Source organism: Onychomys torridus, chromosome 11 (assembly GCF_903995425.1).
Source record: "Onychomys torridus chromosome 11, mOncTor1.1, whole genome shotgun sequence".
Taxonomy (NCBI): Eukaryota; Metazoa; Chordata; class Mammalia; order Rodentia; family Cricetidae; genus Onychomys; species Onychomys torridus.
In genome coordinates, this window is record NC_050453.1 from 23,860,471 (window position 1) to 23,873,400 (window position 12,930).

Genomic DNA, 12,930 nt, shown 5'->3' on the forward strand with positions numbered 1-12,930 from the left:
CCCAACTTTCTTTCATGTCTTGTTCGTTCCCCACCGAGTTTAACTTGGGTTACTTGAAGGAGAACAGGTGCTAAGTCATTTACTGGAATAAGGGGAATTGACAGAGGCTACGGGACGGAAGAAAGGGACTCCCCCCTCCCCAGAAATCACCCACTGGCCCTGGCTACCCAGGGAGGGGTGAGACCTCTCCCTCTTCCCTTGGCTGTCTACTTCATCAGTTCAGCTGCGCTGCCTGGGGTCGCTAGGACTTCCCACACTCTGGAAGAAGTCTGGGGGTCCCCTGAAGGCAACCGGGCCTGAAGGAGCAGACGCGGACAGCTGTTCCATAGCCCCACCAGTAATTCACTTTTCTACAGAAGTTTATTTAGGAACAATTGTTAAGCATGGAAAGGGTCGCCACTCAGAGCCCAGGCTGCTGCTTTGCTATGAGGGAATGTTTGGGACAGAGAAAGCATAATACAACTCTGCAGCATCACGTCTCCGGAGGTCAGCTACCTACTCTCTGATGCTTCACTGTTGGCCTTTTAGGATCTGAAGCTTTTCCTTTCCCCTGAGATGGTTCTTTGGAGACAAAAAGAAAACCAAGTTGGGGAGGAGGGGAGGGGCCTTTCTTTGTATTATTCCTGCTGCTCAGTGCTTGATGCCCAGTGCGGATAATGAGGTTGCAAGTCCACAGAGAGGTTCATAGGCGCTACATCGTTGCTCTTAGCACTCGATGAGACAAGGGCTCACTTGTCCTGAGGTTCCTTGCTCCAGTGCAACTTGGGTTCCTCATAGACTGCCAGTGAACTTCGAAGACCCCTCTGCATAGAGAAATACAGCACTGTGTCTATGGCAAACAAGAGTCCTATCAGCAAGCAGAAAGTGATTTGAGGCCACGGTGGGACGGACAGCGATGTCGACTCTAGTAGGAGAAATAGAGATGAGGAAGATGACTGTCATTAAGGCCGAGATTCGGGATAAACAGTGAGGTCAACACCACCAGACAGTGTTCCTGACGCCTGCCAAGAATCAGGTATGAGGGACAGATGGGAGAGCCTGGGCAAGGTCTTTGCTCTCTAGCACTGGATCTCCATCTAAGCGGAGCTCAGCAGGCCAAACACTTAGTTACCGCTTACACTTGGCGGTGACGCAACAGGGGGATTTGGCAAGATGAGTTGTCTACAGGAGTCACATGGCAGTTGTGAAGTTGCCATATTACTGTGGACTAGAAAGTGGACTAATTTGTGCATTTCAGCTTTTTTTTTTTTTGTTTCTCTTTTTCTTTCCTTATTTGTTTCTCTCTCTTTCTCTCTCCTTCCTTTCTTCCTTCTTCCTCCCTCTCTCTCTCCCTCCCTCCCTCCCTCCCCCTCCCTCCCTCCCTCCCTCCCTTCCTTCCTCCCTTTGAGACAGGATTTCTCTGTGTAGTTTTGGTGCCTGTCCTGGATCTCACTCTGTAGACCAGGATGGCCTCGAACTCACAGAGATCCACCTGCCTCTGCCTCCCGAGTGCTGGGATTAAAGGCATGCACCACCACCGCCTGGCCCTTTCTTTCTTTCTTTTTGTTAATTTTTAAAAACAGGGTCTCACTACATAGCCCTGGCTGGTCTGGAATTCACTATGTACCAGACTGTCCTCAAACTCAGAGATAACCACCTGCCTCTGCTTCCTGAGTACTGTTATTAGAGATGTGCATCACCAAGTCCAGCTCAATATTTTCATAATTTAAATATTTTAATTTTAATTTTATGTGTATAGGCATTTTATCTGCATGTATGTATGTGCACCAGGTTCAGGTTCACGTCTGGTGCCCACAGAGGCCAATGTTTTGGTTCATTTCTACTGTCTATATGACATAACCTAGGGTCACCAAGGAAGAGGGAACCTCAGTTGAGTAATTGCCCAAGTCAGACTGCCTATGAGAAACCATCTTGATTGATGATTGATGTGGGAAGGCCAGCCCACTGTGGGCAGCACCATTCCTAGGCAGGTAAGCTGTATGAGAAAACAAGCTGAGTCTGAGCCAGAGAGCAAGGGAGTAAGCAGTGTTCTTCCATGGTTCCTGCCTCAGTTCTTGCTTGTGTTTGTGCTGTGACTTCCCTCAACGATGGACTATGACCTGGAAGTATGAGGTGAAATAAACCCTCTCCTCCTCCAAGTTGTTTTGGGTCATGACATTTATCACAACAGAAAGCCAACTCAAAGAGATAGGGACTCCTGCTGGCCTGGAGTTCACCATTTAGGCTTAATGGAGTGCACTGGGGTCCCTTGTCTCCACCTTCTTAGTGTTGAGATTATTGGTGTACCACCACCCCTAGCATTGCTTCGTGACTCTAGGACCTTGGTGCAGGTCCCCACATTCGAGAGGCAAGCACTTTAAGATGAACTAAGCTAGCTGCCTCTGCCTCAGAGTGCTGGGATTAAAGGCGTGTGCCACCACACCTAGCCCAGTTTTAATTTTAATTTTAAAAAATATTTATTTAATTTTTTTATGTATGTATGTGTGCATAGGTGTATGCATTGCACCACATTCATGTAGTGCCCTGGCAGGTAAGAAGAGGCATCAGGTCTCACGGAATTGGAATTATGGATGGTTGTGAGACACCATGTGGGTGCTTAGAGTGAACTGGGGTCCTCTGCAAAGTAGCTGGTGCTCTTAACTGCTAAGTCGTCCCCCAAGACCCTTAACTTTACATTTTCATATGGTCTTAAACTATGAACAAATTTACCTTGCTATCATGAAGAACTCTCAAATGTCTACTTAGATTCTCTAATTGTTTTCATTTCACCTGTTTGTTTCTTCCTTTGGTCTTCTCTCTGTTACCTTTCATGGTGGTCAGAAGGAAAATGGTCCCCAAAGGCTCATGAATTTGAACGAGCCTAGTTGTTGTTCCCTAGTTGGTGGAACTGTTTTGGAAGGATTAGCAGGTATGGTCTTGTTGGAAGAGGTATAACTCTGGGGGTGGGCTTCAACAGCCCACCACAAGCCAAGTCTCTCATGCTCTCTGCCTGCTGTGGGAAAGAGAGCTTGTGGAGAAGAGAGAAGCTCTCAGCTACTTCTCACAGACTCACCCTCTCAAACTGTAAGCAAACCTCCAATTAAATGCTTTCTTTCATAAGTGTCCTTGGTCATAGTGTCTCTTCTCGGCAATATGAAAGGAACTAAGACACCCTTTGAAAGTACAATAGGTCCTCCTGTGCCAGATTAAGAGTAAACAAAAATTGGAAAAGGCCAGCAAAGGCTCTTGTGGCCAGTCCTGACCACCTCAGTTCATCAATCCCCAGGACTCACGTGGTAGAATGAGAGAACTGACTCCTAAAAGTTGTCTTCTGATCTCCACAAGCTCACTGTGGCATGTGCACACAGACATACATGTACACATACAATAAATAAAAGTAATAATAGTAAGGAATACTATAAAAAACCTAATAATAATAATAATAATAATAATAAAAGAACCGTAGCACACTGTAAAAGGTTCTGAAGAGCTCTCACCTACAGTGATTCTTAAAGTCTCTGAAGACTTGTTGTTTCGTCCAATCATCCCTCTGCAGAAGTAGGAGCCACTGTCCTTTTGTGTAGCTTCTGGAATGTGGAGTTCAGTATTCTCATGGAAATATTTCTTGCCTCTGCCGTTCTGTAAATAGGTGACTTTATGCACACGTTTATTTCTCCAGCTGTGGCAATTCAGCCGAATGGTGTCCCCCTCCTGGAACTCAGGCGACTGAGTGGTCTGAAGCACCAGCCAGCCTGAAAGACAGAGAGGCCTTAGAGCGGGAGGTCAGACTCTGAATGTGAGTCTTCCGAAGGGGAAACTCGGGACTACTGGATCCTGGAAGCAATGGGAAGCCAGACCGAGGACTGTTAGAACGAAGAAGCAGGAACGAGGGAGGCAAGAAGCACAGCTGAGGACAGCTGCAGGCTCCCTGGGTGCTGGCCTAGGTTTGGTTTGGCAGGTAATAAGGACTCACAGTATTTCTAAACCAAGGGGTAAAAATTACAGTTAAAAATGGCTTTCTAGCCAGGCGGTGGTGGCAGAACTCGGGAGGCAGAGGCAGGCGGATCTCTGTGCGCTCTAGGTAGTCTAAAAGGGAGTTCTAGGATAGCCAGAACTGTTACCCAGGGGAATCCTGCCTGAAAACAAAACAAAAGCTTCTACATTTAAAAAAAAGTTAGATTTCAAAAGACTCTTGCAGCAGTCAGGATTAAGGAGACCAGTGTCCATGGAAGGGGTTACAAAGATGGTATAGGAACCCTCAATGTAAAACGTCAGGAGGGTAGTGGGGGAAGGAAGGGAGGGAGGGCGGGAAGAAGAAGAGGAGGAGGGAGGGAGAGGTGAATGTCGGCTGTCACCGTCATCCCTGGCTTCTGGCAGGCTATGGGGCCTCAGGTAGACCATGACAAGCACAGCTTTGAAGAGAGAAATGACCGCCAGGATGCCGACTCTCACAATCCCCTCAGGTAATCAGACTCCACAGAGAGAATGGATGTCAAGGTAGGAGGGGACCTGGGGAAATAAATGTCATGTTGGATAAGTATCAATGGCAGGTGCAAATATTAAGGGGGCAATGTCATGTGTACAGAAAAAGGATGGATGTGTTTTTGAAGATTAACAGGAATTTTCACAGGAGGCATAGGATGAGAGGAAATTAAAATATTTTCCTTTTTATTGATTTTTTAAAAAAAATTTTCGAGACAGGGTTTCTCGGTGTAACAGCCCTGGATGTCCTGGAACTCACTCTATAGACCAAATAGGCCTTGAACGCACAGAGATCCACCTGCCTCTGCCTCCCCAGTACTGGGATTAAAGCCATGTACCATCATGCCTGGTTCCTTCTTATTGATTTTTGAAATACAACCCAAATGGTGTTTATAGTAAGAACGAAACAAAACATTTGGTGGCTTTTAAATTTTGCTGCCCAGTGCTAAACAAAATTGGTAGAACATTTTGATGGAGATTCATTACCTAGAAAAAGTTGCCAAACAGAGAGCAATTTCTAATATTTAGCAAGGTAGGTCATTTATCAGTGAAGACAGTAAACAAGGAGCTGGGGTGAGAAAAAACGGCAGATTACATAGTGAGTTCCAGGCAATGCTGAACTACATAGCACTTATTATTAAAGAAAATAGAAAGAAATGCCCCCAAACAAATGAAACTATGAATAAACAAGATATATTGGTTATCAATAAGGAATGCATTGTGATTAGCATAAGATTGTGATTGATATGGATATAGCTTGGTGTCTGGGGGTAATATCCTTTGATTAAAATAGTATATTCATTAATTTGTTTTTTGAGACAGGGTCTCATGTAGTCAAGGTTTGCTTTATACAGCCAAAGATGGTCTTGTGTCCCTTCATCCTCCTGCTGCGCCTCCCGAGAGCTGAGGTCATAGATATGCTCACTACAATGGCTAGGGAAGTATTCTTGTTTTGTCTATCTTGCTGGGAGCATAACTAATACACAGGCATATATTTATTCAGCAAACATGTGACGGACATTTTACACTAGGGATTTTCAGATGACTAAGGTGTATGATTCCTAACCCCACAGAACCTACAGTCTAGAACTTAGAAACACATATACTCTGAAGCATTATACTGCTGTGTGGTAAGGTCTATATAGAGCCAATGAGATTAGAATAAAAAAAATTCTACTCAAAGAAAGTACAGGGTATGGGTGTAGGTGAAACTGGTCTTAAAACAGAGTCTGGGGGTCGGGGATTTAGCTCAGTGGTAGAGCACTTGCCTAGCAAGCACAAGGCCCTGGGTTCGATCCTCAGCTCTGGATAAAAAAAAACAAAAAACAAAAAAACAACAGAGTCTGGGGTCTTCCTGGTGAATGTAATGCTCATAGTTGCCACCTTATGTAGGACTTGTTAACTAGATGTCCAAAGCCCATTTTTAGAGCAAAGTCAAGGCAAACTAATAACCCTTAGCCTTGAGATTTCTTTTCTTTCCTCTTTTTAATTTTTTCAAAATATTTATTTATTTATTATGTATACAGAAGAGGGTGTCAGATCTCATTACAGATGGTTGTGAGCCACCATGTGGTTGCTGGGAATTGAACTCAGGACCTCTGGAAGAGCAGTCAGTGCTCTTAACCTCTGAGCCATCTCTCCACCCCCCCCCCTTTTTTTTTTTTTTTTTTTTTTGAGACAGGGTCTCACTATGTAGCTCTGGCTGTTCTGGAACTCACTCTGTAGATTACACTGGCCTCAAACTCACAGAGATTCTCCTGTCTCTGCCTCATGAGTGCTGGGATTAAAAGCATGAGCCACCATGCCCAATCCTTGATTTTTCTTTTTTCAAAATGTGTGTGTGTGTGTGTGTGTGTGTGTGTGTTATCATGCTAATAGAGATCCAAGGACAACTTACAGGAGTGGGCTCTTTCCTTCTGCCCTGTGCACGGCTTTTGGGACCTGAACTCAGGCTTCTCAGGCTTAGCAGTAAGCACCTTTTCCAGCTGAGCACCTCCCCAGCCCTGAGACTTGGTTTTCCTATGGCTTCCTCTCAGTAATTCCCCACTTTATTTACTCTTGGATAGCCGTCTCCCACCCAACAAGGTAACTGATATTCTTTCTTGTTGCTTTGCAGAGTGAGAACCATGCTGTCCAGGCGGTATAGCTAGAGGCAAAGGAGCCGCAGAACCCAGCTATTCGATAGGCCCAATTCAGTGGGACCCTACTGCAGAGTCACTTCTGTTTAAACCCCTCCCCCAGGCCTGTCCACCAACTCACACTCTACAAATGGGACAGCCGGGTAAATAGAGTAAAACCTACAGTATTTGATGTGATTCCAAGAATGCTGGGAAAGATCTATGCCTGAAAAAAAATAGTTCTCTTAGCCACTTGTGATACCAGGATGTTGCTAATGGACACAGACATGTCCATCCTATGATAAGTGCAGAGGATGAGGGTATAGACACCTCCACACACCGGTATTGAGGACTCCAGAGCCTCAGACCCATGAGCAAAAGGCAAAGATTTCTCTAGAGGATGAGATTTAGAGGGATGTCTGAGTGTGGATGTTGGTAGTGTGTGCAGAAAATGTCAGTCATAGCTCTCTTCCCTGCATGAGACTGAAGACAGCTACTGAGACTGTCCCAGCCTAGATTAGCTAAACCTGCCTCCTTGATCATTTGTATATGACAGGAACCCCTGTCTCCTTGTTGATCTGCACGTAATAGCCCAGGTTCCTTGCTGTGGTTTCCCCATCAGAGAGCCCCGTCCATTGGATCCCAGTTCTTCTGTGTGTCCATGTGTGTTTCTCCTTTTTCTTTATTCCCTCTCCTTCCTAGTCAGGCCTGTCTCTGGAGCTGTACTAGATGTGGCACCACTGTGTGTGTTAACATGTGAGTTTCAGCGTAGCATTGATGGGAAGATTGTACGGACAGACACTAGTGATGTGGTAACAGACTATTAGAGATCTGAAGTGGAGAAGGGCCGCTGTTTTGGCCTTCCAGATGAGCTTGAGTGTAATATCTGAGAATGAGAAGGAAACAGATCCTAAGGACACATTTGCTAGTCTAAGTAACGAATGTTACGGAGCACGCCCTGACCTCAGAGCACATATCGATGTGGCATGTACTCCGCGAAAATGCCAATTCCTGGAATCGTTCAATGTCTCCCTCCTGTATACATTGCAAGAAAAGTTTTGATGCTTTGCTTAGGGCTTACTTACAGCTAGAATAACAGTTGTGTTCCCATCTGATGGAACACATATCACCTCACTTCCATATTAAACCAAACCATAGGGCCTTCTTTCCCTTCAACTCACCTATACGGACTTCAAGTTTCACCGGCTCACTGGGCATGGAGAGGGCCGTTTGGCACTTGTACTCTCCACTGTCCTTTACTCTGGCAGTTCCAATGAAGTAGTTGGCGCTCTGGTGTGAGATGAGGCTTCCGTTGTGGAACCACTTGGTAGAATTGTCCTCGGGTGAGTAGGTGCCCTGGCACCTGAGGGTCACATTATCTTCCTCGAGCACCCTGACCCATTCAGGGTCTAGGGTCACCACAGCCTTTTGGAGACCTGATGAAGAGTCAAGAGAATATGGAGTGAGGACACAGATGAGTGAGCCCCTGCCTGGCACTCCCAGGGTAACCCAGGCAGAGTGAACAAACCCACGGTGCTCTCAGCCTGTCTATGACTCATTCTTAGGGTATCTAGGCAGGGAAGCACTTGGCTCCATTTTTGACCCTTTCTGTAGCTGGAGAAAAACTGGCCAGAGATGCATAGGGCTGATCCCAACTGTGTTAGGGTATTGCTCCCAGCTCCCAGACATGCTAGACACCATACAATGGTCCTTTCCCAACTTTCTGTGGCCTTTGTATGTACCACACTCGATCAATCTAAGACTCAGAAGCAGACTCACCGGCTCCAATGTCAGAAGAAACTGCAAAGGAAAAAAAAAATAGAAGCATGAATCAGATGTTGAGCAGGGCGACTCCCCCCCCCCCCCCCACACACACCTTTGCTCTGCTGCTTCCCTCTCTCCTCCCATACCCTGGACCTGTCCTGCAGGAAACTCAAATCCTAGTCTTTGACACCGTTTCCTTTATTCTTGTTCCTCATTCAAACTGTCAGGTTAAAAGTAAAGATTGCATTTCCCTAAATCAAGCCACAGACACCATTTTAACTGAAACCCCACCTGGAAAGAGAAGGAGAGGGAAGCCTGGGGTGTCAGGCTGGAGGGCACGGACCTGGTCCTTGCTCTTCAGCTTCCACTTAGGGAAGTGGAGACCCAGATGGGTGAACTCACAGCCCACTCCCAATGAAGAACGGATCAGAGCCAGGGTGCTGTTTATCTCTAACAATCTGTCTTAGGAGTTAAATCTGGGCCCTAGCAGGAATTCCGTGCCTGGCCTGAAAAGGGGGGAGGTCTCTGCTGAACACAGACCACCATAAGCTTTACCTTCATCTGGACTGAGCCCCGCTTACCTAAAAGTAGCAGAGCAGTTGGTAGTGGTAGTGGCCACATGCTGCTGCACTAGACAGAAAATGCCACCACAGAGATCCGGAACCCTTAAGGGGCCTATTTGACTAGGAGAGAGGAAGTAAATAGTTTTTCCCCAACCCTCCCAACCCCCCCCCCCATCTCTCTCACTAGTTTCCTTTTCCAGAAACATTGTCATCTGATTCTTAATGTAAACTCTGGTGAGTGAACCCTGTGGCAGGGCAGGAACTGGAGGGAGAGCCTCTGGAGAGGACACCAAAGGTGGGGGTCCACTTACTCTATGCTGGTCACATCTGGGCGACACACACAGAATCTATCAGAGGGTACTTTGGGCAGTCTCAGGGCACCCAGGGCCAAGAATGGGACAGCATGATCTGATGATGGCCTTCACGGCAAGGGCCATGTCCCAGAGGTTCCTTGGCTCTCTCAGAATTCATTACTCTCCGGCTCGGCCCACATCCAACTCAGGGTCTGACCACATATATAAAATTATATATAAATGTATATTTATGTATAAAATAATAATTTAAGCTTTTCAATCCACTAATATCTCTTTTCAATATTATCTTGACCTGCGTTTTCTTTCAAAATGTCCACCCCTGGGGTGTATAATTCAAAGGAGTTACCAACTTCTTCGCGTGAATTTGATCACTAAATTCTCCTTTTTCTGTTTGTTTGTTTGTTTGTTTTGAGTTTTTTGAAGAAACTCACACAGGAAGAAAGAAATGTTCTGGAAAGAGAAGTCAATAATGGGAGGCTGAGAGAATCACAGAAAAGTGGAGCGCCAGGCAAGGACAAGAACTCCTTAAACATTTTCCCCCTCTGTAGGATTTCATTGATTCTATAAAGGAATCAGCCAGCACACCAAGTACACACGCTTCTTTTGTGGGAAAACCAAGATGAAGACGTGGGCTGTGGGGACTTGGCAGCTGGTTTCCGGACGAAACAGCAGCTGCGTGTGCTGAGTGCCAAGCATGGTTGTCACAGTTAAGTATCCGGTAAAGGGATGAGGGAAGCAGAGGCACCCTATTGAATATGCCACCATCTTCCGACACCGTTCTCAGTGGATTTTCCTTCTCTGCTGAGCTGCAAAGGGGGCCAGAGTTTCCAGTCCACGGCCACTTAGCTCCATGTGTCGAACCTATGATGAGGGAAGACATTGTGGTTGCAGGAACATACAGCAAAGGAGGTCGCTCGTCTCATGGCAACCAGTCAACAGAAAGCTGATTGGGTAGAAGCTCTAGCCCCACTCTAGTGTGGCCGGGGCTGTGCTCACCACAGTCCCTCAGGGTAGTTCTGTCTTTCTCTGGGCCTGGGCTGGCCTATAGGTCAAAAGGCCTAAGGGCAGGGCCCCTCAACAGAAAACATGGAGGGCAGAGGAATAGGAAGTGGTAAGGTTGGTTAACATCTCAGTCTCACCTCCTCCCTAATGTATTCACACGTTGTCCTCCCTCAGCCTCCCCTTGACAAAGCTTAGTGTGTGACAGTTGTCTCCACTCAACTCCCAGACAAAGGAAATCGAACAAAAGACTCTGGTTGGTAGGGCTGGTCCCCCAATGGGCTCCCAGGGATCTGGGCAACTCTCACCTGACTTGAGTGAGCAACTTTTCAAAAAATTTTTATTTAATGTGCATTGTTGTTTTTGCCCGTTTGTTTATTTGTGTGAGGGTGTCAAATCCTGGAATGACAGACAGTTGTGCTGGGAATTGAACCCAGGTCCTCTGGAAGAACAGTCAGTGTTCTTAACCACTGAGCCATCCCCAGCCCCTTGAGCAAGCAATTTAAGTAGGGCAAATGAGGCTTAGCAAGGGTTGGTGGAGTAGGGGCTGCCACCTGCTGACCACTGCCATGGGCTAATGCCCTCTCTACTCCAGAATCATACGAGCATCATTTCTCAGGTTTGACTTTCGTTTTGTTTTGCTTGTGGGTAGAGCTAGCTAACTGCTGCCTATTGCCATCCAAAGGATGTTCTTGCAGAAGCCCCTCCCTAACTGGCCCATGGTTTAGATGGCTGATGAAGGTGGACAATGGGCACAATCCAGACAGCCTTTCTAATGTTGCTCAATAAATTCACACCATGTAAAATACAGCTGAGGCTCTGGAAACTTTGCAATAGAGCTTTGATGCTTGTCTAGAAAACCTAAAACAGGGGGGGGAAAAAGGATGCCTATCTGCCTAAGGACAGTCTCCAAGGTAAAGGGTATGCATTCCCAGGCACTCTCTGTTCTTCAACTCCCTGGTGGCTTTCTGCTAACTTGTGGCATAAGGCTCCACTTTAGTTTGCCTTCTTTGAGTTTCATTTTGTCTCCAATGAAGGAAAAAGTTGTTAGTAGCATGGGCATAGGCTATAGAGGAAAGAGAGGAGAGAGAACACAGGAGAAGAGAAAGGAGCCCAGTATGGATCATGTCCTACTTACTATTTATTGCTGTGATAAGACACCACCATAACCAAGCCGACTTATAGAAGAAAGGTTATTGGGGCTTGGAGTTTCAGTAGGTAAGTTCATGACCATCATGGCAGCAGGCAGGCATGGTGCTGGAGGAGTAGCTGAGAGTTTACATCCTCGTCAGTAGGTAGGAGGCAGAGAGAAACACTGGGAATGGCATGGGCTTTTGAAACCTCAAAGCTCACCTCAAGTGGCACACCTCCTTCAACAAAGCCACACCCCCCAATCCTTCCTAAACATTTCTACCAACTGGGGACCAAGTATTCAAATATGTGAGCTTATGGGGGCCGTTCTCATTCTAATCGTCACAGGCAAGAAGCATCCAGAGGGATTTTATGAGTGCTCATTGAGTAGTCCTTAAATGGAAAGCTGTTGGAGTTGTTGCAAGGATTCATTTTACAGTGCTGGGTAGGATTAAAGTTCTTACAGAGCAGCATGATGCACCAGGGATGTCTCATACAGAATCTTCCCGTGAACTCATAATTATCTTCACCTTTTGTTTCCCCCTTCCTCTTTCCCTCTCATTCTTTTCCTCCTTCTCCCTCTTTTTCCTCTTCCTTCTTTTCCTTCAGTGTAGGAATGCAAAAACCAGCACAAATTATTGAGATTACAGAAGTGAATTAGTTGCAACTCCACAACACTTAAAGATTCCTAGAGAGACACCACCAGGCAAGAATCCCCAGTGCCCTGAGGACTACGAGGGTCCTTTAGAAACCCCACATATGCACAGATAAGCCAATGGTGGGTCTGTTTAGGTGAAGGGTCTGCATGGGAGAACATGCACTAGGTGGACCACAACAGATGAAGGAGAAGTGTAGACTTCTTGTTCATGTGACATCTATCTGGTCTCAAATGAGCCTGGGATCAAATCTCAACTCCACCATTTATTTAACCGTTAGAGGCCTCAGTTTCTTTATCTGTAAAGTGGGGCTAGTAATAATAGCACTAACTCCAAGGAGTTGTGGAGTTTGAATGAAACAATTCAGACAGAGTTATTGGTTTGGTATGTGGAGCCATACCTGTTGATTAGAGGTAGAAGATGACAATTGAGGCTTTCCTTAGTTCTCCGGGGTCAGTTAGTCATTTTTTTCTCTTCACCATGACCGAAGGATTTGTTGTTTTGGTGTGTGGTTTCATAGGACACAGTCCATCATGATGGAACACGTACATCTGCAGACAGCACCACGGCAGTGGCAGCATGCAGCCGGGACTTTTCACCTACTCGTGGCTTGGCAGAGAAAAGGGCAAAGGGCCTGGAAGCAGAGGGAGGCTATGAACCTGAAGTGCTGGCCCGCCCCAGTGAGTCAGTTTCCCCAGGTAGACTTCACCTCCTAAAGGTTCCACAACCTCCTCAGGGTTTTGCCACCAGCTAGGGGCTGAGGGCTTGTGGGTGACATTTCACACTTAAATTGTAACAGTTGTGACACAGCTGACCTCTGAAACTTATGCTTCAATATGACTCATCAGATTGTGGACTATAAAGCCCTGGAGGGCCTGGGGTCTGCTCATTTTGTTTAACGGCTTTATTCCCAACATTCAGCCTA

At 46.3% G+C, this 12,930-nt stretch overlaps 1 protein-coding gene across 1 annotated transcript; it reads right to left on the bottom strand.

Moving 5' to 3' along the window:
* Positions 1–387: 387 nt before the first annotated feature.
* On the bottom strand, positions 388–8,983 carry LOC118593381 (low affinity immunoglobulin gamma Fc region receptor IV-like). Its single transcript, XM_036202801.1, has 5 exons — positions 8,924–8,983; positions 8,358–8,378; positions 7,760–8,014; positions 3,477–3,731; positions 388–904 (listed from the first exon to the last, which is right to left on the bottom strand). The coding sequence occupies exons 1-5, from the start codon at positions 8,961–8,963 to the stop codon at positions 729–731; spliced, it is 747 nt and encodes a 248-aa protein (XP_036058694.1). The 5' UTR covers positions 8,964–8,983; the 3' UTR covers positions 388–728.
* Positions 8,984–12,930: the final 3,947 nt, after the last annotated feature.

What these genes read in the sequence shown, in the direction of transcription:
- LOC118593381 (XM_036202801.1), bottom strand. Translation starts at nt 8,963, where the DNA reads ATGTGGCCACTACCACTACCAACTGCTCTGCTACTTTTAG. An exon ending in GAAACTTGAAGTCCGTATAG is followed by an intron (nt 3,732 to 7,759) that starts GTGAGTTGAAGG and finishes TCTGTCTTTCAG; the next exon opens with GCTGGCTGGTGCTTCAGACC. An exon ending in GACTTTAAGAATCACTGTAG is followed by an intron (nt 905 to 3,476) that starts GTGAGAGCTCTT and finishes TTCTCCTACTAG; the next exon opens with AGTCGACATCGCTGTCCGTC.